Here is a 25,976-nt window from a genome sequence, read left to right as displayed (position 1 = left end):
TCCCGAATGCTGGGATTACAAGCATGTGCCACCACTCCCGGCTCCCTATTTTTTATTCTTTTTTTTTTGAAACAGGGTCTCACTAAGTTGCGGAGGCCTCACTAAGTAGCTGAGGGTGTCCGTGAACCGCTATCCTCCTGTCTCAGCCTCCCCAATGCTGGGATTACAAGCGTGCGCCACCACGCCCGGCTTCAGCACAGTTTTTAAAGCGGTTATTCGTGCTTGTGGAATTTGGGACCTTGGGAGCTGACAGTCATGTGGAAGAGAAGTAAGGACCATGCCCCCTTCCCACCGCTCAGAGCCTGTCTGCAGTGCCCAGAGCCCCATGCCTGCAGAGACAGCGGCGATGCTCCCGCCAGCGTCTTCATCCGTGAGCACACCCAGCACTGGACCACCGCAGTGATTAGTGTCAGGGAGACGTGGCTGATTTATCTTGTTCTGCTCACGTCTTTTAACCCTCGAAAGGTACAGTATTACTGTGTCTTTAAAAGGAGTTTTCTTATGGAGGAACAGATCATCTCTGGGAGTTTTGCACTCGGTCAGTGTAACAGGTCTCAAGGGGAAAGTTGAGTGCAGACGCGTCGGGTCAGGCCGAGCCCGTACAAGGAGGCTCGCCTTGGTGCCTGGCATCGGGAAGAAGCCCTGGCTGCTCTCAAAGCCTTCTTCTGGCCAGCTCTAAGAGGAATTCTGTGCTTAGCGTGTGCAGTGCCCTGGGTTCAATTCCCCAGCACAGCAGAAAATAAAGAATGAGAAAGAGTGGGTCTGCTGAGCTACTTAGCAGGCTCACCCTTTCTCCATTTGGGAGCCATGGTTAGGAAGATAAAGTGGTTTGGTCTCTGTGGTCTTTGGGAAGTGGCATAGGCAGGGGAGGGTACTGATTGTAAGTTGGTCAGCCTGTAGTTAATTTCCAGAGGGCTCTGTTTGCTTTTCCTTTGTCATCTCTTCCTAGAAATAACTTCTTTTGGTCTGGGCATGGCATGCCCGCAATCTCTACAGCCTCACAGACTTAGCGAGACCCTCTGCAAAATAAAAAGGGCTGGATGTAGCTTGGAAGTAGAACATCTGCCCCTGCATTCAGTCCTCAGTACTACTGCAGAGAGAGAGAGAGAGAGAGAGAGAGAGAGAGAGAGAGAGAGAGAGATTGAGGGGGAGGGAGGGGGAAGGAGAGGGAGGGAGGGAGAGAGTGTGAGAGAGGGAGAGAGCGCGCATGCGCGAGCGCTTCTTTGATCAAACAGTGGGAAATAGTTAACTTCTTTTTTGTTTGTGACACTGGGAATTGAACTCAGAGACATTCTACTTCCAAGGTGCATCTCCAGCCCTGTTTTTTTTTTTTTTTTTACTTTTCATTTTGCAGCAGCATCTCTCTAAATTGCTTGAGGGCCTGCATAAATTGCTGGTGCCAGCCTCGAACGTGCAGTCCTCCTGTGTCAGCCTTCAGCCTCGGAGGCCTGGGATTACAAGCATGTGTGCACCGCCATGCCTGGTTCCTCATCGCTTTAAAATTTTATTCCCCAGGCCTTAAACTTGCCATCTTCCTGCCTTGGCCTCCGGAGTCCCTGGGGTTATGTGTGTACGCCACCCTCCCTGGCCCAAAAACTCTTTGCATCTGAACATTTATGATGCTAAGTGTAGTAAGGACTGCGGCCTTGTTTTTCTGGTGTGATTAAGAATTTTCTCATTCATAAAGCTTGTGGCTTCTTCTTCTTCTTTTTTTTTATATTGAGGATTAAACCCAGGGCTTCACGCATGCTAGGCAAGCACTCTCATTGAGCCCCGCCCCGCCCTTTCTGTTTTATTTAGAGACTGGGCCTCTATAAGTTTCCCAGGTTGGCTTTGAACTCTTCATCTTCCTGCCTCGGCCTCCCTGGTAGCTGGGGTCACAGGTGTCCATCACTGGCCCGGCTTGCTGCCTTTTTTATTTTTTATTTTTGGCGGTACTGGGAGTTGAACCCAGGGGCCTTCTATCTCTGTTCCGCACCCCAGCCCCGTTTTATTTTTTATTTTGAAACAGGATCTTGCTCAGTTGCTGAGGGTCCTCCCACATTGTTAAGGTTGGCCTTACACCTGGTCCTCCTGTCTTAGCCTCCCAGTACTGGGGTTCAGGCCTTTGCCACCGCTCCCGGCCTGCGTGTGGCCGGTTAGTGTGGGCTGTGAGCCCTGTGGGAGTCCAGGGGACAGGTCTGGAGAGCCCTGTGGAGGGTGTGTGTGATGGTTCTGGCTCCTCAGAACAGGTCTAAGTGGGGAGGAGGAGTACAGGTGGTGGGCGGGAGGCTCGGGTGGTAGAATGTTGTGGTAACAGCACCCACGTTGATGTGCTGTGTGAGGAAATATAAATGTAGTTTGGCTGAGAAGACGGAAATGTTAGTTTGTGGTGTCCTTCGTGTTGCTATTTCTCTTCCACTTTGGGGGATAAATGGGTCGAGATTAAAACAGCGGGAGGATCGCAGTTTCAGGGCAGCCTCAGCAAGGAGTGAGACTCCAACCTCGTCAGACCCTGTTTCACAATAACATAGGGCTGGGGTGTTGACCACAGGTAAAACCCTGCTGGGCTCAGTCTCCAGTACCAGAAAAGCAAAACTTGTCGCCAGGTGGGGTGGCGCAGGTTGTAACCCAAGTTCTTGGGGGCTGAGACAGGAGGATCGCAGGCGCGCGGCCAGCCTCGGCTACTGAGCGAGGCCCTCTGCCACTCGTGAGGCCCTGTTTCCAAATGAAAATTAGAGCCAGGAGTGTAGCTCGGAGGTAGAGTGCTCCTGGGTTCACCTGGAGGTAGAAGAGCCCTGGGCTCAATCCCCAGCACTGTAAAAAAGAAAAAAGATACAGGAGGATGACAAAACGCTGGAGTATACGCACAGTGGACTCCCCTCGGCAGTAAAGAGCAAAAGAAAATGGAAGGACCTGGGGGCATTGTGATAGGTGAGAGAGCCAGCCACCCACAGCAGAGGCCGCGCGCCTTCTGTGCCGAGTGCAAGCGACCGGGATAGCGGGGCCTGCGGAGGGGGCTGCAGCTTCCCGCTCCTCACTGCTCAGCCCCCTTTGCTTCCCGTTCTGGTGTCCTGGATACCTGCAGCTGTGGTTCCTGCTTGGAAGGCTCAGTCTAACATGGACTGAAATCTCCGGAAATGTTAGCAAATAAACTTCCTGCTCCAAGTCTGTGGGCCGCGCCGCAGCGGTGAGGTGCAGCCCACACAGGTGGTAGCTGCCCTTTCCACCGTGACTTTCTTTTCTGTCTTACCTTTCACCTTCCTCCATCCCTGGCAAACCCAGGGGTGTTCTACCGCCCGCACTGCACTGCACCCTCGGCCCTGTAAACGTTTGTTTTTGTTTTAGGCTGGGTGTGGCAGTGCATACCTGTAATCCCAATACTTGGGAGGCTGAGACAGGGGAAACACAGATTTGAGGACCGCCTCAGCAACAGAGCAAGATTCACAGCAACTTAGATCTTGTTTCAAAACAAAAAATATTAATGGCTAGGGATGTAGCTTGGAGGTAGAGTGCCCCTGGGTTTGATCACAAACTAAACACACACACAAATTGTTTTGAGACAGGGTCTTGCTGGGCTGCTGATAGCCTCCCTAAATTGCTGAGGCTGGTCTCAAACTTGCAATCCTCCTGTCTCAGCCTCTAGAGTCCTGGGGATTAGAGGTGTGCACCACCATGCCCGCATTGTTACGCTTTCTGGTGCTCTGTTTAGGAGACTAATACTGTATTATTGTTATCTCCCCTCCACTCCTTTTACGACAAAAAGGTGCATTGATAAGGAAAGTTTGTAATTTTACTAAAAAGAGGCAGATAAAATGACTTTTCCTAAGATACAGTGGTAAGACTGTGATAGGCATACTTTTCTGTTTTAAAGGATGTCTGAAAATTACAGAAACAGAAACAGGAAACTTTTATTTTTAAACAATGCTATTTTTATTTTCAGGTAGCATGCTCAATGTTTTCTTTTTAGTTCCAGATCCTTTTTGAGAAAATCCTATAGTGTGTGTGTGTGTGTGTGTGTGTGTGTGTGTGTGTGTGTGTGGTGAGGTTTGAACCTGCAGTCTCGTGTGTAGAAGCCACCACCCAACTGTACCACCAAACTCTGTCTCCAGTCCCCACATCTACCCAGCAATCTGAAAAGGTAATTAAATGCACTTTGCCTCCAGTTTTACTCTTTTCCGATGCCCGTCTTGTAACGAGAAAGGTCTTTGGAGCTGCTGCTAAGAGGTGGAGGGCCTCGTCGGCCCCAGAGATCTGGGAGGCTCCGCTAACCATCTGGTGGCACGAGTCCAAGTTAGGCGCCGCTGTTGATGCGCCTCGCAGCCGGAGCAGGTGAAATCCGCCGTGGCTCCGTCCTTGGGACTGTCACTTGTCGCCTTTCTAACACTTCCCAGACCTTCTCAGATGCTCCACTTGCGTGTCCCTTCCCTTCCCTTCCGTCTGTGGTCCTGGGGATCGAACCCAGGGGCGTCCTACCTCTGAGCTACACCTCCAGCCTTTTTTATTTTGTTTTGAAACAGGGTCTCGCTGAGTAACCACATGCTGGCCTCAGTCCTGCATTGTCCCGTCTCAGCTCCCCCTGCCTGGCTGCGTATCCATTGCCAGCTGCATTTGGAGAGGGCTTTTGAATACAAATCTGCTTTCGTCCCGCATTCACACTCGAATGGCTTTTCTATGGCTCCCAACACGTTAGTAATAAACCCTTATCGTGGCTCGAGAGGTGTGCGGTCTGCCTCGCCGGCCTCCGGCCCCCTCTAGCCTCGCTGTCTGGGCTCCATGCCTGGTAGTTCTGGTTTGGACGAGTGCTTTCCCGCTCTTCTCGTCCGTCCGTCCATCTGTCTTGTATATGGCATTGGGAATTGAACCCAGGGCTTCACACATGTGGGGCGCGTGCTCTGCCACCGAGTCTCGTGTATTTTCTTTATGCTTGTACATGTTTAGAGGTACTCGGGACTGAACCCTGGAGCGTTCTACCTCTGAGGTACAGCTCAGGCCCCTTTTGTTTTTATTTTGAGACCGGGTCTCACTGCGTGGCTGAGGCGTATCTTGAGCCGGGGTCCTCCCGTCTCAGCCTCGCAGGCTTAATTTCTAAGTGCTGTGTCTGAGCTCTCTGGTCTGTCCCCTGGTTAGCAGCCCCAGTCCCTTGTTCCTCATCCCAGCTAGTGTTTGTGGAGACGCCTGGTCGAGTCTCCAGCAGTCGGCTGGGCGTGCACGCCGAGGCCAGGACGGTGCGTGCACAGTCGTGCCCGCACAGTCGTGCCTGCACAGTCGTGCCCGCTTTGTTGGCTTGACGGCGCCGGCACGCAGGAAGGCGCGTGTGTTACACAAACAGCCCCCTGGACGCGAGTGGTTAGTGTGTTTCTCTGGGTTGTGTGTTTATTAGAGGTGTGTGGACCGGGCTTTCAGTGAGTTAGCATACCATTGCTGTGCACAGCCTGAGGGACCAGCTTGTAGAAGAAAAAGTTGTTGCTCGGCCCCGTTCCCTTGGGCCTGCGGCAGGACATCCTCACGGGCTCAGTGCCCAGTGATACACGTGCGCGCACACACACGCACACACTAAACTCATAACACTCAGAGTGTGTCCTGCTCTCCTGTACCATTCCTTTGAAACATTGTCAGGAGTGTATGTCTATTTAATATTTCCTTCCCTAGTATAATAGGATATTAAAAACACTGAAATTCTTCAATTGAAGGTGATTTTTTTTTTTTTTTTTTTTGGTGGTACTGGGGATGGAACCCTTCTACCTCCGGGCTACACTCCCAGATCTATTTTATATTTTATTTGGAAACAGGGTCTCTTAAGCCAGCGCGGCTGGCTTTGAACCTGAGCCATCCTCCTGTCTCTGTTTCCCAAGCGCAGGGATTACAAGCGTGCGCCACCACGCCCGGCTAAGGTGATTATTTTTTTTCACATGGTTATTTTTGCCTATGACTGGCATTATGAATTTCTTCATAAAAGTGCCATTTTATTTTATTTTTCATTGCTCTGAGAGTCCAGCCATTTCATTTCCTGGTATAAGAAGTTTCTCAAAATATTTCTCCCTCTAAGCTATACCCCCAGCCTTGCTTTTTATTCTTTATTTTGGAACAGGGTCTCGTAAATTCTGGAGGGCCTCACTAAGTAGCAGAGGCTAGCTGTGAACCTGTGATCCTCCTGTCTCAGCCTCCAAGTACTGGGATTACAAGTGTGCAGCACTATGCTTTAAAATTTTATTATAAGAGAAATCTCATCTGACTAAGTAGCAGAACAGACTTAGCAAGTTCGAAGAGTCGTACATGGTGGGGTGCATTTGTGTGTTTAAGTTGTTGATAAGAAAAATAGGTCAGCCGGGCGTGGTGGCACATGCTTGTAATCCCAGCATTCAGGAGGCTGAGACCTGAAGATTGAGGTTTGCGCACAGCCTCAGATACTTAGTGGAGGCCCTCCGCAACTTAGTGAGACCCTGTTTCAAAATAAGGAACAAAAAAAATTGGGCAGGGGGTATATCTTGGGGGTTGAATGCCCCTGGGTTGCATCCCCAGACCCACAAAAAGAAAAATAGGTCATCAGTATAGCATGAGTTTTTGAAACATACTCATAGGGTGTGTGTGTGTGTGTGTGTGTGTGTGTGCGCGCGCGCAACTGGGGACTGAACTCAGGGCATTCAGCCTCTGAGCTACACCCTACCCAGCCCTTTTTATTTTTATTTTTTGGAAATAGGAGTTTCCCTGGGTTGCTCAGAATCTGGCTGTGTTGCTGAGGCTGGCCTCAAACCTGCCCAGCCTCTTTTTTTTGGTACTGGGGGTGGAACCCAGAGTCTTTCTACCTCTGGGCTATACTCCCAGACCTATTTTATATTTTATTTGGAAACAGGGTCTCACTAAGTTGCTGAGAGCCTCACTAAGTAGCTGAGGCTGGCTTTGAACCCGTGCGATCCTCCTGTCTCAGTCTCCCAAGAGCGGGATTACAAGCGTGCGCCACCACGCCTGGCGTGCCCAGCCTCTTAAGTGCTGGAGTTGCAGGCGTGAGCCACAACCCCTGGCCGTGGGTTAATTTTTAAGTGAGATCACTGAGTCACTCTTGTCTGTAAAAAAAAGTCCTGAAGTTGGCTTGGGAACTCTTGGGATTAATTTGGTCGTGGAGCTGCGTTCTGCCCTGTGAGGAGCGATGCGGAGCCGAGTTTGAGTTAGCCCCCTGCGGCGCGCTCTAGGGAGATGCCTGTCGTCTCCGCGGCTTTCTGCGGCTGCGGTGTTCTCCTGGGCCATCTTCGAGATGGAGGTTTCTGCAGCCGTCTTTTTTCAAAGCTCCTGGGACAGGGCGAGGTTGTTATGTTCATAAAGATGCTGGTAATGAGCAGGAAACTGGGATTATAAACATGTCATCCTAGCACATTATCTGTAATAAAAACATCTCTTTCTGACATTGAAGACCTAGAGATGTCTCCTAAGGCCTTAGAAACCCATGTTTTAATCATTGCAAAATTGCCATATTCTCCTCCCATCTTAGGTGAATCCTGGGCCCCTGTGGTACCCTCTGGGCCGCTCGCCCGTGGCGAGCGTTGGCAGGTGGCCTTAGGGTGTGGGCCAGGCTCGCCTGCTGCTCCGCAGTTTCGGGTGGCGGAGTGCTCGCCAGCGTCCTCGGCCTCAGTGGAAAACACTGCGTTCCTCGCCGCCGCCACTCGTACTCAGTCCCTAAGATGAGGGCAGCGTGGGGAGTGTCGGAGTCCTGTTCCTGGAAGCTCTAGAAGCCTGAGGTCCTTCATGGCATCCCACCTTCCCGGAGCGCTCCCGGACGGCGTCCTGCCCGGGCGTCTGTTCTCCGCGTTCTCATGCGGGGACAGCCCCCCGCCTCGGCGAGGGCTGCGGTCACAGCCAGCACGCCTGCTGGCCGCGGTGGCCTTGGATGCGTGCTGCCGCTTTCCGTACTGGGACTTTTCCGTTTTTATTCCTGTTATAAAGTAGGCAAACTGCAGTTGCATGGTTGACAGTTGCACAGGCCAGCCCGGTGAGCTGTGGGCTGTGGAGGTGGCGCCCATCGGAGAGGCCTGAGCCCGCTCACTGGCAGGGAGAAGCCCGACTGTGCGCGACGCAGGATTTACTACGGAGACGCCTGCAAGTTCACAGTGAGAGGCTGAGCTGCCCCGACGCGCGGTGTGCAGTCAGCGTGTCTCCGAGCTTTTCTCTTGGGCCGGTCACTGTTTGGGGGCTGATAAATGAAGAGCCCAGGCCCCGTGACCTCTGGCACCTTCTCCATAGCCGGCCCCGTGAGCCCCGGGCCTGGACGCTTCATGGTCTTTTTTATTTCATTTTGAAACAGGCTCTCACTGAGTTGCAGAGGGCCTCATTATGAGGCCGAGGCTGTCCCCAAACCACAATCCTCCCGTCTCTGCCTCCCAAATGCTGGGATTACAAGCGTGCGTCACCATGCCCGGCTTCCATGGCAGGTCTTACTTACATTTCTTGTCTCTTTGTTCCTAAAAAGATTTTTTTAAAAAAGTATATTGGGCTATCAAATTGGAATTATATTATAAAGTGTATGTCTCTTTCCTTGCTTTTTTTTTTTTTTTTTTTTTTTTTGCGGTACTGGGGATGGAACCCAGGGGCATTCTACCACCAAGCCATACCTCGTGCCCTGTTTTTTTTTTTTTTATTCTTTATTTTGAAATAGGGTCTCCCTAAGTTGCAGAGGGCCTCACTAAGTAGTAGCTGATGCTGTCTGCGAACTGCGGTCCTCCGGTCTCAGCCTCCCAAATGTTGGGGTTACAAGCGTGCCCACCATGCCTGGCTTTTCTTTAATTAATTAATTAATTAATTTATGGCACTGGGAGTGTAACCCCGGAGCATTCTACCTCCAAGCTATACCACCGTCCCTATTTTTTCTTATTTCATTTTGAAACAGAGTCTCACTGAGTTACAGAGAGCCTCACTAAGTAGCTGAGGCTGTCTGCGGAACTGCGGTCCTCCGGTCTCAGCCTCCCGAATGCTGGGATGACAAGTGTGCAGCACCACACCCGGCTTCCATGGCAGGTCTTATTTGTATTTCTTGTCTCTTTGTTCCTAGAAAGATTTTAAAAAATTATATTGGGCTATCAAATTGGAATTACATTACAAAGGGTGTGTCTCTCTCTTAGCATTTTTTCTGCTACCCAGTTGAACAGTGGGTTGAAGCCCTGGCAGGCTCTGTTGAGCACGGGCCCCTTTCCTTCCCATTCTTGTCGTAATAAATGGAGCCAGCGTCAAGGGCATTCCCTCGTGCTCAGCAGTTTTTATAGAAAGACGTTCTTTGAGAGTCCTGTCAGCAGGGCGCACCTCTCAGCCTTTGCTGGGCGCGGAGGCCTGTCACAGAGCGGACTTGCTGTGTGTCAGAGCCAACGCTGCACATGGCCCTTTCTCATCGTTTTAGTAGCTTCTATTAAAGTGGACAAATACGGTGTTTTTCCCCCTCGGAATGTCTTATGTACGAATCTGTTAAAAGAGTTGAGTACAGTAAAAATGTGTGATATGTTAGGAGAGTTTTTTGAGTGTTACTTTTGGAGTTTGTTTAAGAAAATAGGAAAAAAATCATTTCACATCCAGAAATGGTGAATATTGAACTTTTGTCTTTAATCAGAATACCTCCCATCTTTGGTTTGGATGTCTGTTCTCTTGTGTATTCTGAGTAAGCTTACGTATTGTTACATTTCCAGCTTCTTTAAAGGGATTTTTAACTGTTGGCATTGTCTTTTTTTTTTTTTTGTACTGGAGGTTGAACCTGGGGGCGTTTTACCTCTGAGTTACACTCCAGCTCACTTATTTACTTACTTATTTATTTATTTATTTTTCAGTACTGGGGATGGAACCCAGGGACATTCCACCTCCAAGCTACACCCCACTCCTGTTTTTTATTCTTTATTTTGAAACAGGATCTTACTAAGTTTCTGAGGGTCTTGCTTAAGTGCTGAGGCAGGCCTCCTGTCTCAGCCTCCCTAGAACTGAGATTGCAGGCCTGCATCACCACGCCTGGCGGCAGTGTGGCACTGCTATTTAAGTTGCTACTTCAGCCGGGCGTGGTGGCGCACGCTTGCAATCCCCACCCCTGGGAGGCGGAGACAGGAGGATCGCACAGGTTCGAAGCCAGCCACAGCTACTAAGTGAGGCTCTCAGCAACTTAGTGAGACCCTGTTTCCAAATAAAATGTAAAAAGAGGTCTGGGAGTGTAGCCCGGAGGTAGAAAGCCCTTGAGTCCCACCCCCAGTATTACCAAAAAAATAAAAATAAGAAAGTAAATAGCTACTTCAGGACATTTGCTTCTCATCTGCTTTCCTGCTTGCCTTCTACTAAATAGCGATCTGACCCTTGCTGTGTTCAGAAGTTCCTGCTGTGAATGCAGCAGCTGCGAGGGAACATGCTCTTTCTCGAATGGGGCGCCTCGCGGGCTGCCTGCTGCGGGCTGGCAGCATTCTCAGCCTCCCGGGGCAGTCGTTGGTCCTCCGCAGTGATCTCAGCACGTGTGCAGAGCAGGACTTGTGCTCGGAGTTTCCTGTCTGTGTTCCCAGCAGGATGGGTTTCCTTTCAGACGAACCAGAGAAATGACATCTGCTGGAATCTTTAGACATATGACTTCTCAATAAACAGGAAAATGTCAGAATTTTGTTCATTTTTTATGATTGATGTGAGTAGAAAATACAGTAACATTTAATCAGGTGTTTTTAGCATATTTGGTGCCATTCCAGTAGGAACACTGACTGTCTTCTATTTTATCCTCCAGCACGTTTCTAGCGTGGCCTGTGAGGTAAGACTTCTACATGTAACCTGGCAACACCATAAGAAGCATAGCTTCATACTCTCTAAGACGTTGAGGACTATCAAGTGACTGCAAGATGGAAATTTCATTGTGATTTTAGCAAACTTTGCTGTGTTTAAAATAAGCCCTTAGCCGGGCGTGGTGGCGCACGCTTGTCATCCCCGTGCTTGGGAGGTGGAGACAGTAGGATCGCACAGGTTCAAAGCCAGCCAAGCTGGCTTACGAGACCCTGTTTCCAAATGAAAATATAAAATAGGTCTGGGAGTGAACCCCGGAGGTAGAAGGGTTCCATCCCCGGTACCACCCTAAATAAATAGATAACCCTTTAAATCCGAGGTAGATTTTCTTTTTACAGTTGTTCTTGGTTAAGGCGCTTACCTAAATTGTAAAGAAAATTTAAGTTATATTTTTCAGGTATTAATATCAGTTATCAGCTTTGAATTTAATGAAGTTAAAAGCTGCAGTATATTATCTGCTTATTAGGTTTATTATGATAGTTGCTGCACGGTCAAGCTGGAGCCCTTAATTCCCTGTTTTGGTCTTCAGTATTAACCTAGAAACTTGGGCAGGGAGACCACTGTCCGTGCTGTTTTGTTTTGTCTTGTCTTTGTTTTTGTTTTCCAATACTGAGGATGGAATCCAGGAGCATTCTACCTCTGAGCTACCCCCGCAGCCCTATTTTTCTATTCTTTATTTGGAAATAGGGTCTGACTGAGTCAGCAGAGGTCCTCACTAAGTAGCTGAGGCTGGCTGCGAATCCGGATCCTCCCGTCTCAGCCTCCCAAATACTAGTGTTAAAAGCGTGCACCACCAGCCCCGCTCCACTGTCCATGTTTTTAAGACAGAGATTTTAGGCTAGGCATGGTGGTACATGCCTGCAGTCCCAGTACCTAGGAAGCTAAGACAGGAAGGTTGTAGGTTCAAGGACAGCCTTAGCAACCTAGCAGGCCCTGTTTCCAAACAGTAAACAAAAAGGGGTAGGAGTATAGCTCAGAGGTAGAATGCTTCTGGGTTCAATCTCTAGTACCACTACCACCACCAAAAAATAAAATAGAGGATGGATTTAACTATTCATTTGTTGAGTGGCATTGGGAATGGACCCCCGGGGCATCTGACCTCGGAGCTATACCCCCAGCCTTATTTTTATTCTGTATTTTGAAGCAGGGTCTCACTAAGTAGACGAAGCTGCCTTTGAGCCCACAGGCCTCCTGTCTCAGCCTCCGAGCACTGGGATGACGGGCCGCTTGGCCGGGCTAAGAGAGAGGTTGTTACCAAGCCCTGGACGCCATCTCATGTGGAGCCGCACACCAGGTCTGGCCTCGGCTGTCTTGCACGTGCCCCTGTTTTTATTTTAACTGACCTTGAGTAGGGGCAGAGTGATGAGTTGTATCTTATATAACGGCTTACATTTTGTGGGATTAAAAACCACACCACATCGCCTCCTGTCTAAAGTCAAGTTATTTTGAAAATATTTGAGAATGACTTACTCCAACTCACGCCGTCTTTATTACTGAGATGATTCTCTAGTTGCAAAGAAAGAGCCTGTACGGTTTTATTTATTTATTTTTTTATTTTTATTTTTTTGGTGGTACTGGGGTTCCTGGAAGCCCTTCTACCTCTGGGCTACACTCGCGGACCTATTTTATTTCTGGAAACAGGGTCTCCTAAGCCAGCGCGCGGCTGGCTTCGAACCTGCGCGATCCTCCTGTCTCCGCCTCCCAAGCGCGGGGATGACAAGCGTGCGCCGCCACGCCCGGCGAGCCTGTACAGTTTTAAACGTTTGTAACCAACACCAGGGGAGGTGTTTGAGGATGAAGGACTCACTTCTGTGGACTTTCTGTACTTGCGTGAGGCCAGCGCCCGCGCCTTCTATGGCGGAGGAGCCGAGGGGAAGCTTCCGAGGGCTGTGTGCATCCACGGCGCCATCACTGTGGACGACATCGCGATGAAGACAGTAATGCACCAGTAAAGGGATGAAAAGGAAAGTTCTACGTTAACAGGTGCTCACTGGACTCTTGGCCGCTCAGTAGGCTGAGGCAGGACTGCAAGTTTGAGAACAACTTGGAGGATTTAGTGAGAACCTGTCTCAAAATAAAAAATTAAAAGGCTGGGGATGTAGCGCAGTGTTAAAGCGTCCTTGGGTTTGAACTTGGCCCCGCCCCTAACCAAAGGTAAGATTGACTGAGCAGGTCACGTTTCAAGGTTGAAGGGTTCTCTGACAAGACATTCAAAAAAGTGCGATGCATCTAATCCCAGTGCTTGGGAGGTTGAGACAGGAGAATCCCAAGTTCAAGGCTAGCCCTGGCAAATTGGGGAGGCCCTCTGCAGCTGACATCCTGTTTCAAAGGAAAAAGTAAAATAGGGCGTGGGGGGAGTGACCTACACGAAGGAGACACCCTTCGGGCTCAACCTCTCCAGTACCGTTTCCTTGGACTTTTTGTCTGTTATATTAGTTCCAGTTTTTAAATTTATTTTTTATTATGATTGAGAATTAGATTCTCATGTAAAATTCTTTAACTTAGTGGCACTTTATTTGTGGTTTGATGAGTTTGGGACAGGATATCTAATAAAAGAATGCCTAAATTTGATACTCTGGCATCTTAATTTGGGAATTGATAGCTGCACTTTTTTTTTTAGTGATGAGACACTACTGCCATCTGACAGGGAAGGCAGCCCTCTACGGAGAGGGGCATCCTTGTTTGGGGTAGTTTGTATTTCTTCCTTAAAAAGAACTCGAGTGGAGTAAATGCCGAGGTGGGAGAACGTTGACTTCCGTGGGGTTGTTGGCAACCAGCACTGGCTCTCTTGTGCGGGAATGGCCAGGGGGGACGTGATGCGGCCTTCCCCTGGGCAGGGGGCCTGTTAGTGGGCTTGGAGCAACCATTGTTAACGTCTCTTAGTCAGTGTGCACGGTGCTTAGGTCCTGTGCCAGGAAGGCACTTGGCAGAGTAAGAAGTTTGGCTGAGAGCTTCACGTACTGAGCAGTTCACCCGCTTACAAGCGCTCGAATGGTGTTCGCTGTGCCGATAAACGTGCGCTGCCGTCACTGCCGCCATCTCTGCAGCGCTCACCTCAGCTAGGACCCAGCACCCTGCATCTTAGGCTGCTGCCTCCTACTCGGTTCCTCTCCTGCTTCCCAGAGCCGAGCGGCTCCTAAGTCACCTTCTGCGGCTTCATTGGCCTCTTCTGGGTTTTGTAGAAATGGAATGTGATGTGTAGAATTTTGTGACTTCTGGTGTTTTCCAGGTTCAGCCAAGTCGCGGCATGTATTTGTACTTTCTCTTCTTACTGTCTTGTGATTCTGAGAATGGAGCCCGGGCTTTCTCGACCACTGAGCCGCGTCCCAGCTCTCTTGTTTTCATTCTTACTTTGGGGTCCTGGAGATTGAACTCGGGCATTCTCCTTCCAAGTTATACCCCAGCCCTCTTTCTATTTTGTTTGGAAACAGTCTGGGTAGGTTTCTGAGAGCCTGGCTTTGTTGCTGAGGCTGTCCTGAGGCGAGCCTCTTGTCTCGGCTGCCCCAGTCCTGGGATTACAGGCATGCGCCACTCACACGCCCGGCACTTTTATCATTTTGGGCCTTGAGACACCATCTTGCTAGTGGCAGAGGCCGTCGCTGAACTTGGGGTCCTCCTGTTTCAATGTCCTGCGAGGTGGGGGCCTGTGCCGTCACTTCCAGCTACCTTCTTTTTATTAAAGTTGAATAATTCTTTTGTTTGGATAATGTCACTTTTTATTATCCATTTGTCCAGTGAGTAACCAGCAATGGGCTGTTTTCTGTCCTTTGGCTGCTGTGAACATTCATGTACAAGTATTTGTTTAACTAACTGTTCTCAGTTCTGTTTTGTTTTTTCTGGTACTGGGGATGGAACCCAGGGGCATTCTACCTCCGAGCTGCGCCCCCAGCCCTATTTTTGATTATTTTGAAACCGGGTCCCACTGAGTTGCAGAGGGCCTCACTAAGTAGCTGGGGCTGCCCGTGAATTGAGATCCTCCTGTCTCAGCCTTCCGAATGCTGGGATCACAAGCGTGCGCCACCACGCCCGGCTGTTTTCAGTTTTTTGAGTATTAACCCAGGAATTGCTGGAGCAGCTGGAATTAGAGGTGTGCGCCACAGTCCCTGGTTGTAATTCTGTGCTGGAGGAATTGCCCGATTTCCCCAAGCAGCTGCACATTTTGCATTTCACACGCGCAGTGCTTGACTGTTTTGACTTCTCCACGGTCTTTATTTTCATCATTCTAACGGTGTGAAGTGGTTCCTCATTAGTCTTGAGTCTTGTACCCTAATGACTGATAATGTCCATTTTATTTTCATATGCTTGCTGAACCTCTGTGTGTGTGTGTGTGTGTGTGTGTGTGTGTGTGTGTGTGTGTTTAGTATTGGGGATTGAACTCAGGGGCATTCTACTCTGAGCTATACCCCCAACCCAATTTTATTTTTATTTGGAAACAGGATCTTGCTGGGTTGAGGAAAGTCTTACTACTTGCTAAGACTGGCCTTGAACCTGTGATCTCCTGTCTCAGCCTCCCAATTACTGCGATTACCGGTGTGTGCCATCATACCCGGCATGTATCTTCTTTTAAAAATGTCTATTTAAATCCTTTAATCCATTTTTATGTTGAATCATGTATTACTTTTATTGTTGGATTGTAGGGTTTCTTTATGTACTCTGGATATAAGTGCCTTGTCTGAGACACAGTTTGCAGACATTGTCTTCTCTCCTGTGAGCTGTTGTTTCGTCTCACTGATGTCCTTCACGGTACAAAAGTGTTGAGTTTTGGTGGTTCCTTTTGTTACTTGTCCTTGTCACTTCTGTCTTCTGCCAAATTCAGGGGTCATCAGCGTTGAATCGAGTCCTATGTTTTCTTTTGAGAATTTTATAGTTTTAGCTCTTATGTGGAGGTCTTTGGTCTATTTTAATTATTTTATATGGTGTGAGGTAAGGACCTAACTTCAGTTTTTTACATGTGGCTGGCAGTTGTCTCAGCACATTTGTTAAAAAATATGGTGGTGAATGCCTGTAACCCTCCTGTCTTAGCTTCCCAAGTACTGGGACTGCAGATGTGCACCTCCACGCCTGGCCAGCTTGCCCTTTTGTAATAATTATTTTGTCGTGAGATAATTATTGTCGTGTAATAATTATTTTGTCGTGTTGTGTGTGTGTGTGTGTGTGTGTGTGTGAGAGAGAGAGAGAGAGAGAGAGAGAGAGAGAGAGAGAGAGAGAAAGAGGGAGGGAGGGGGACTGGGGATTCTACCAGGGGCATTTTACCTCTTGAGATACACCCTCAGCCCAGTTTTTTATTTTAAACATGGTTTCATTAACTGCAGAGGGCCTTGCTGAGGCTGGCCATGAGCCTGTGACCCTCCTATCCCAGTCTCTCAAGTACTGGGACGACAGACGTGGGCTCCCACGCTGGGCTTATTTGGAGACCTGAGGCTAAGGTCTTGCTGAATCGCTGAATCACTGGGGCTGACCTTGAACTTGCAGTCTGCCCTCAGCCTCGCGTGGCAGGGTAGGGTGCGCGCTCTGTGTCCAGCTCTGATTTCTTTCTTTCGTGTAGTGCTGGAGTGGTTTAACAGTATTTTACTGAGGATTTTTGCATTTGTATTCAGAGGAGATATCAGTCTGTAGTTTGCTTGTAGTGTCTGTTGAGTGAGTTCACGGTGATTAATGCTGACCTTGCACAAGTAGCTTGGAAATGTCCTCTCCTACTATTTTGAAGAAATTATATTAATTATTTAAGTATTTGATAGACTTTAGTGATGAAGCCATTTGGATCTAGACTTTTTTTGTCACGTGGGTTTATATTCTTATTTTAGGTATCGTTCATTTCTTCCCTCTTTCTTTGTATCTTTGTTTATTTTTGGTGCTTGGCATTGAACCCAGAGACATTCTACTTCTAAGCTGCACTCCCTTTTTATTTTTTATTTTGAAACAGAGTCTTGCTAAGTTACCATTCTGGCCTCAACCCTGTGGTCCTCCTGTCTCAGCCTGCCAAGTCCTGGGATGACAGGCGTTTATAAATCCCCTTCATTTATAAAGGCGGCTGAGTGACTTGCTGACCAGTGGCAGGGCTTGGGCTTTGATCAGGTTATTTTGTGTGGATAGCTGGGACGGCAGCGGCGGGCACTGACGGGCTGTGCGTGTGCTGGAGGCTGCGCATCGTCATCCTGCGGCCCCGCCACGTCGCCAGCACTCATCAGTCCCTTCAACTTTTACGCATTGTGCCTGCTTTCACACTAAGCTGACTTTGGAGGTCAGGGACTCGCTCAGTACTGACCTCTTGGCCCGGCCCCTGTCGCCGCCGGCTTCTCTTCTGACCTGCCCTTCCCCGAGGCCGCCGCGTGGTGTGGGCAGCAGGGCCGGATCAGGTTTTGCTGGGTGTGAGGGAGCGGGCTCGCTGCCCTCCAGCGCTGCGGCCCCAGGGGCTCCCCACCCACCTTGCCATTGCAGAAGACCCGCCCTGCGTTCCACCCAGGGCAGTAGGATGAGCGGGAGCTGCTGCACGCTTAACGTGGAAACGACTTTAAGATGGTTCAGTTAATCCAGCCAGAAGATTTGTGTGCTGTCTTTCAAAGGAGACAAGCACAGCATTGTACTTACTTATTTTAATCTTTATTTTGTTGTGAAGCTAGATGGTATCTAGCTTATTTGAGTGAAGAAGAAAAATTGTCTACTTTTCAAGGTAGTAGCCTTTTTTTCTTTTCTTTTCTTTTCTTTTCTTTTTTTTTTGCAGGTCTGGGGGTGGAATCCAGGGGCATTCGACCTACGAGCTACACTCCCAGCCCTATTTTTTATTCCTTATTTTGAAACAGGGTCTCACTGAGTTGTAAAGGGCCTCACTAAATAGCTGAGGCTGTCCGCGATCCTCTGGTCCCAGCCTCCCGAATGCTGGGATTACAAGCGTGTGCCACCACGCCCGGCTGTTAGTAGACTTTTTCTAATGTCCACTCACATTTAAAATGAAGCTTGGTGTGGTGACACACCTGAATGCCGGTACTTGGGAGGCCGAGAAGGAGGATTGTATGTTCAAGGCCAGCCTCGGCACTTTAGTGAGCCCCTTAGCCACTTAGTGAGACCCTGTCTCAAAATAAGAACTATCCTAGTTCACTGTGGAATGTCCCTGGGTGCAATCCTCGGTTCCAGAGGGGAGGGGGAACGGTTTTAAAGTCTGAGCCGATCCCTGTGCACCTGGAGGGGTTTGGGGGGGGGCGCCCTGAATGTGGTGAGATCTGATCTGCAGGCCGAGGTGGGTGGTGTGTAGGTATGAGGCCGCCAGGGGGTCGAGGGGCTGGAGGCCCAGCCACAGAACCGGATCCTCGGTGTGGCAGTCTGGGCTCTTGGCTCCTGCCAGGTGGGGCGGGCCATTCCCTGGTTGTGCAGCGTGGGGCTGGATCCGGGCATCGAGCCTCCTCAGGCTCAGGCTTCAGTCAGCCCTCTCGGGCACCGTGTTAGACAGTTCCTCCTGAGCCCCGGAAGGTCCACGGTGGGCCGGGGCACCCTCCTTCAGTTCCCCATGGGCTGGGGCACGGGGCCGAGCGGCGGGCACGAGCGCTGGGCATGCCGCGCTCTTGCAGGCTCTTTGGGGTTCCCTGTGCCGTGGGGCAGGCCTGCTCTTACCCCCTCTGCCGCTGTTCAGGAAAGAGCGGTGGTAAGCTCCGTTCATATTCCTTCTGCACGTTGCATCTTCCTGTCTTTTTACCTAAGTTATTTTCTTTATCCGTCATCTGCTCCTCCCTTTCTTTGTTTGGATTGAACCCAAAGGCATTCTCCCTTCAGCTCCTTTTCTTTCTTTCTTTCTTTCTTTCTTTCTTTCTTTCTTTCTTTCTTTCTTCTTTCTTTCTTTCTTGTGGCACTGGGGATGGAGCCCTTCTACCTCCGGGCTACAACCCCAGACCTATTTTTTTTTTTTAATATTTTTTATTTGGAAACAGGGTCTCTTGGGCCAGCGCTCGCAGCTGGCTTTGAACCTGTGCGCTCCTCCTGTCTCCGCCTCCCAAGCGCAGGGATTACAAGCGTGCCCACCACGCCGGCAGCTCCTTATTTTTGAAACGAGGCCTTGTTAGGTTGCTGCGGTTATCGCTGAGTTGCGGGCTGCCCTTGATCTCGTGGCCCTCCGCCATTTCAGCCTCCCAAGTACTGAACTACAGGTGTGCTGGCTTTTGTTTAATTTTCTGCTGGGTTGTACTTGTGTGAATTTTTTTTTTTTTTTTTTTTGGTGGTACAGGGGGTGGAACCCAGAGGCTTTCTACCTCCAGGCTATACTCCCAGACCTATTTTTATATTTTATTTGGAAACAGGGTCTCACTAAGTTGCTGAGAGCCTCACTAAGTAGCTGAGGCTGGCTTCGAATCTGTGCGATCCTCCTGTCTCAGCCTCCCAAGCGCGGGGATTACAAGCGTGCGCCACCACACCCAGCTTACTTGTATGAATTTATAAGAATGCTTTTTATCTATGAAGGCTTGTGACCGACACGATGCATTCCTCTTTTCTTTCGTGTTAACTTAGTTTTTTGTTTTGTTTTGGTTTTTTGGTGGTCCTGGGGGTGGGACCCAAGGGCATTCCACCTTCAAGTGACAGCCCAGCCCTATGTTTATTCTTTATCTTTTTTTTTTTTTTTTTGGTGGTACTGGGGTTCCTGGAAGCCCTTCTACTTCCGGGCTACACTCCCAGACCTATTTTTATACTTTTTTATTTGGAAACAGTGTCTCCTAAGCCAGCGCACTGGCTTCCAACCTGTGTGATCCTCCTGTCTCCGCCTCCCAAGTGCGGGGATTACAAGGTGCACCACCATGCCCAGCTTTATTCTTTATCTTGAAACCGGTCTGAGTTGCAGAGGGTCTCACTAAGTAGTTAAAGCTGTCCGCGAATCGCGATCCTCGGGTCTCAGCCTCCCGAATGCTGGGATGACAAGCGTGCGCTGCCACACCAGGCTCGTTAACTTAGTTTTGAAGCGCCGCTGTAGGCGCGATGGGGAGCCCCGCCCTCACAGCTGGTTGTGCAGGGAGGTACGTTGCTTCTGTACGGATGTGCTTCCTTATGTTTTCACGGCGCCTGGAGGCTCTTATCTAAGTAATGCTTGGGAAGAAGTCGTACTGTTTCACAAATGGAGGACTCGGGCCAAATGGAAGCATATCATCTGCCATCTCCTCTTCCAAGTCCTCGAAACGCGCGGTCCTGGAGTCAGCTGGAAAGGTCTGGTGACAGCTGGGCTGAGAAACACGGGCTCAGCTCCTGCCAAGGGGCTGTTGCCTTCGCCCGCCACATGCCCCGGTGCTGGAGAGAGGCCACTTGTGCACGTGTCTTGGAGGGCAGAGGGAAGCTCTGGCAAGAACTCTCTCTGCATTTAGCAGTGGGCGCAGGGCCACGAGGAAAGGGATTAGAGGAGGAGTTAGCAGAGCCGCCGTGTGCGCCTTGGCACGTGTGCACAGGTGCTAGCTCCCCTCTGTTCGTGGCATCTGGCTCTCAGCAGAGGTGTTGAGGTCTGACCACGTTCCACTCAGCCTAACCGATGTGCACAAAATGTCCTACAGTAGCAGGTAGGACAGTTACGTTGAGTGCAGTGTGGGCCGCCTTAGCCAAGTGGGGCCTGGGGTCCTAAGGCGCGAAGCTCTTCACGCACATGCCTGCTGGGCAATCTAGTGGAATTTGGACCAAGGAAATTCGCTCTGTGTCACTGCGCCTTCCCTGGCCGACTTGGGAAGTGGCTAAGATGAGTGATCACGGTGACCTGGAAACACATCCTGGTCACATTCTCCTAATATTATTATTAATTACAGTACTGGGGATGGAACCCAGGGACACTGTACCTCTGAGCTATACCCCCAGCCTCACTAGGTAGCTGAGGCTGTCCTTGAACCACGATCCTCCTGTCTCAGCCTCCCGAGTGCTGGGATCACAAGCGTGCCCACCACGCCTGGCTTGCGTTTCTCCTTCAGAGCGGTCCCCGCTGTCACGCACTCCACGCCCGGTTCGCTGTCAGCTCCCTGGCCCGGTGCTTGGCTGAGCGTCTTCCTAATCCCTCCAGGCAGCTCCTGCCAGACTCGGCTCATCCTCAGCATGGCTTTGGTCCTGTAACTCTTCTTTAACCGCCTCTCTTGGCTAGACCGGGCTCCTGAGCCCTTCGGCCACCTTAGGCTGGTTTCCTGAGCAGCTCGGTCCTGAACTGCTATGGTTATGACACCTGGCTTGAAGGCGGGTGGCAGGCTCTTGAAGACAGAGCGGTGGGCTTCTGTCTCTGCGGCCCCCACTCCCCACGAGGGTCTTGTGGGAGCGCTGGGGCGCAGGCACAGGCCCCTGCAGTGGATTGCTGATGCCTGGGGAAAGTGTCTATAATAGCTGAAAAGCCACGCGGCAGGCCGAGGAGAAGCCACACAATCAGCGCTTGGGTTTGGACCTCCTTCAGGTTCCCGTCTCCCAGATAGCTTCACTTGGGGTTTTCCCCGCTCTGAAGGGTTGGGGGTGGAGTGACGCCTGTCAACTCCCAGCCAGCCCTGGAGGCTGGCTTTCCTTCGTGCCATGCTTTCTTCCCACGTGAAAACCCACGAGCTGCTCTGGATTCTGGATTCGGGTTTCTTCTTTGTCCTTTCCCCGCCGCACTTTGCAGTGTTCTATGGGTGTGTGTTGCTGAACGGCGTTTGGATTTGCAGTCTGGCTGTTTTTAGGAGAACAGACAAACTCTCCTAAGCTTTTCATCTGTAGAAGTTTGGTTTGGCGCATGACTAACAATTCTCGCTTTCCTCTGCAGGCACGATGCGGCGGGTGGTGCGTCAGAGCAAGTTCCGGCATGTATTTGGACAAGCCGTGAAAAACGACCAGTGCTACGACGACATCCGGGTGTCCCGCGTGACCTGGGACAGTTCCTTCTGTGCCGTCAACCCCAGATTCGTGGCCATAATCATAGAGGCGAGTGGGGGAGGCGCCTTCCTGGTGCTCCCTTCGCACAAGGTGAGCGATGGCACCTGCCTTCTCTCACACACGCTCTTGCAAGCCCCTCGGGTTTTTTTCCCTAATGGACTGACAGGCCACTAAAAGTTGCGTATTTGCTGAGACTGTTACTCGTGATTGTAATTGAGGTTGTGTTCCACCTGGCCTGCAAACCACATCGATGTTTCACAGAATCACTAAGCGGAACGGTGGCCTCTGTCCCGGGTGTGCCTGTGCGCGTGAAAAGGGTTACTGTAGCGATGCCCTGAGCGTGGGCACACACAGGGAGTCTAGGATTTGGTTTGTAATCATCTACATTTTTATTTTTATTTTATTTGTGGGTCGGGATGGAACCCAGGGGCATTCGACCTCCGAGCTACATCCCCAGCCCTGTTTTTTATTCTTTATATTGAAACTGGGTCTAACTGAGTTGCAAAGAGCGTCACTGAGTAGCTGAGGCTGTTCTCGAACTGCGATCCTCCTGTCTCAGCCTCAGAAAAGCTGGGATTACAACCATGTGCCACTATGCCCGGCTGTAATCATCTACTTTTTATAAACGTTTCTCATTTTTGGAGGGTAGTTTTAAAAACAGGTGTGTGTGTGTGTGTGTGTGTGTGTGTGTGTGTATACAATTTGTGTGTGTGGGGTTACTGGGAATTGAACCCAAGTACATTCTACCTCTGAGGTATACCCCCAGCCCTATTTTATTATATATATATATATAATATGTGTATTTTATTATATATATAATATATATATATAATATATATTATTATATATATTATATATATTATGTATTATATATATAATATATATAATATATATATTATATATATTATATATAATATATATTATATATATATAATATGTGTATTTTATTATATATATATAATATGTGTATATATATATACACACACACACATACATATACATATGTATATATATTTGAAACGGGCTCACCGAGTTGCAGAGGGCCTTGCTAAGTTGCTGAGGCTGGCCTTGAACCTGCGATCCTCTTGTCTCAGCCTCCCAAGTACTGGGGTTGCAGGTGCGCGCCATCACACCTGCCTCAGTTACACTTTTAAATGGGTAGACACTTGTAAAATAGTGTTCTCTTTTTTGTGTGAAGTCAGGAGAACTAAGACCTTTTGCTTTTTGAATATAAGTGGAGTAAGACCTCAAGGAAACGTTCCATACAGCGTAGATTCCAGCTCGGGGCAGTGACACATTTTGGCACAGGATTTCAGCGGCGTCAGCAGGCAGCAGGAACGAAGGACCTGACCAGCGTGGCGTGGCGCGTCCTGCACTCCAGGGGCGTCCAGATCCCTTTTCCTTACCTCATCTCCTCACTGGCTTGCTCCAAGGTGGGAATGGCATAGAACTGTTTTCCATTTGCTGTGTAAACCTGCACTCTATCAACAAATCTTAGAATTGTAAATAACGAGGCACACAACGAGGAGAGCGGAGAGGCCGTTGTCTTCTAGGTAGCCTGTGGCAGGAGAGGGGCTTGGTGAGTCCTAGACTCTGGAGACAGTGCTCAGGGCCCGGGGCAGCGGCGTCACTTGGCTCCTGACAGCAGGGGAGGGACCCTCTTGCCGCCCTGCACCGAGCCATGAGCCATGAGTAGTAGCGGTGCATTTCCTCATAAGGGGCTCTTCTGAAAGTGGTCCCAATAGAGTGGAATTTTTGTCAAAAGTATATTCCCATTATATTTTTTATGTTTTGTCCCCTTGGGAAAACATTCAGTTCCCGTGTCTTTTTTTCTTTTCTTTTCTTTTTCTTTTTCTTTTCTTTTCTCTCCTTTCCTTTTTTTTTTTTTTTTTTTTTGGCAAGACTTCTCATTAAATTAAAAAATTTAAAAGGAGAGTCTTTTCATTAAATCAAAATTTTATTTTTTTATTTCTATGAGAAATTCTCGGTTGACTACCGGAGAACCATACATTATTATAAGTGTAGTTAACCTTATTTGTTTTTTGTTTTGTTTTGTTTTTGGTGGTACTGGGGATGGAACCCTTCTACCTCCGGGCTACACTCCCAGACCTCTTTTATATTTTTATTTGGAAACGGGGTCTCCTAAGCCGCGCGGCCGGCTTCGCACCTGCGCGGTCCTTTGGCTTCCACATCTACAGAAGGCTCTTTGCGCCCGGCTTTGCTTGTGCAGACGCTGGGGTGTGGAGTTTCTCTCACACCACAGAACACAGACCTGTATGCGGTTCCTGAGCTACTGGCTCTTATGACTTGGTCACCGTCACTAAGTGGCCTACACTTAATAAATAAACATTAGTTTTAGTATGACTTTGCTTTTTAACCTCTCCGGCTCCCGCCCTCCCTTCCCTTGCTGTGATGCAGGGCTGTATTGCAAGGGCTTTTCTGCCTTGGTTACTGTAGATCATCTCAGAGTGCTTCTCATCTCCCGGTTCTTGACTAAAAATCATTTCTGAAGCAGCCAACTTGCTGCTCAGAATTCAGCCAAGAAAACACCCTGCTCCATGGTCTGGCCTTCTAGTCCAGCTTCCCCTGGGCCCGGCAGCGCAGGAGGTCCTGAGGTCCCGCTGGACGCAAGCTGTGTGGGGCTTTCGGAGGGTCTGCAGAGTGGCCAGGCCGGCCTGTGGTGTGGCTGCCACGGCCCCTCTTTTCTCCTCAGATGCCGCTGGCTCCTGGATCATCGGGAGCCATAGAAAAAAGCCATGTCCACCTCGTAGGGAAGCCTGCGCCCGGTCTGTGTTATGGGGCGATTGCCCTCTGGAGACCCACCTTATAATTTTGGTATAACTGTAAGTGTTTGTTTTTTTTTTTTGGTGGTACTGGGGGTGGAACCCAGAGGCTTTCTACCCCCGGGCTATTCTCCCAGACCTTTTTTATATTTTATTTGGAAACAGGGTCTCACTAAGTTGCTGAAAGCCTAAGTAGCTGAGGCTGGCTTCAAACCCGTGCGATCCTCCTGTCTCAGCCTCCCAAGCGTGGGGATTACAAGCGTGCGCCACCACGCCCGGCGATAACTGTAAGGGTTTGAGTAAGGATTATGGACTTGACACTTTAAGCTGAGTACTCGCTGCGCGCCAGGTCTTCCCTTCACGAGCACGAGCATCTCGTTTTTGCTGTGGGCCATTTCCTAGTCTTCCCCCAGAAGGCATCCTAGCAGGTGGCTGGTGTTTAGGTTTTTATATTCTCTTTAGACCGTGTGGTCTTGAAGGAGAGAGATGATGGGGACCCCAAGAACATGTTTTTTTGGGGGGCCATTGGGGGCTTGAACTTAAGTGCTTTGTACAGGCGTGAGCCACCACACGTGGCCCTCATGTAGGGCTCGGTGGGGCTCTTGGCTCTGTAAAGGAGATTCCTGCAACTTCAGTATCTTGGCAACTGTAGGTAGTTATGAGTTGCTGCTTTTGTTTCAAAGTAAAGAGCTGAGCCAGGCGTGGTGGCGCACGCTTGTCAACCCCGCGCTTGGGAGGCTGAGACAGGAGGATGGCACAGGTTCGAAGCCAGCCTCAGCTACTGAGTGAGGCTCTCAGCAACTTAGTGAGACCCTGTTTCCAAATAAAATATAAAATAGGTCTGGGAGTGTAGTCCGGAGGTAGAAAGCCCCTGGGTTCCACCCCCAGTACCACAAAAAAATTAAAAAAAAAAAAAAAAGTAAAGAGTGGGAGGCTGAAATAGGTTTGAGGACAGCCTCAGCGGCCTAGAGACCTTGTTTCAGAGGTAAAAAATAAAAAGGGCTGGGGGTATATCTTGGAGGTAAAATGCCCTTGGGTTCAATCTCTGGCACCACACACACACACACACACACACACACACACACACACACACACAGAAAAGCTCCAATTCCCAAAGATGATATGAAATTATATATGAGATCAAGATAGCAAGAAATTATGCTCCAGGTTCTATTAGGTGCGAGTCCACACCAGCCGGGGCTGCTATAAGCGAGGATGCTGGGAGCCGAGCGCTGTTTTTAGTAACTCTCAGGGCTTCTGATGAGGACTCCCTCTCTGTTCCTGGGGACCGCTAGGCCGGTGGTTGTGGTGTTGCTTTAGGGGTCTCTGTCATGGTGATTTTGAATACGCACTTAGCTGATCTTAAGGCGGATCGTGACGCTTTCAGAAGGGCTCCGGTTTAAAATCACGTCTTTCTATGACTTTATCTTGAAAAATAGGAAGTAAGTTGTCAGCAGTAAACAGGGCTGGTTATTGTGACCATGTGAGGCTTGTGGTTGGATTCTGAAGAATGGACAAGGCATGAGACAATGACGTTTGTGTTCCAGGACATAACATGTGGAAGGGAAACCATAATAGGGCAGATGCTTAGAA

The 25,976-nt window shown here is 49.5% G+C and overlaps 1 protein-coding gene across 1 annotated transcript in view; it reads left to right on the top strand.

Annotated features, from left to right (window-relative positions):
- Positions 1-21,495: 21,495 nt before the first annotated feature.
- The window catches only part of CORO1C (coronin 1C), a gene marked incomplete at both ends in the record, with an annotated part of 46,616 nt that continues 42,135 nt past the window's right edge, over positions 21,496-25,976 (top strand). Inside the window, one exon of the mRNA XM_080717742.1 lies at positions 21,496-21,690. Within this exon, the coding sequence (XP_080573868.1) occupies positions 21,496-21,690 (195 nt within the window). The remainder of the gene's footprint in view (positions 21,691-25,976) is intronic.

This window comes from Muscardinus avellanarius, assembly GCF_963383645.1.
Source record: "Muscardinus avellanarius genome assembly, chromosome: 21".
Lineage (NCBI taxonomy): Eukaryota > Metazoa > Chordata > Mammalia > Rodentia > Gliridae > Muscardinus > Muscardinus avellanarius.
The sequence above is the reverse complement of the archived record's forward strand: the minus strand, read 5'-3'. Positions and strand labels throughout refer to the sequence as shown.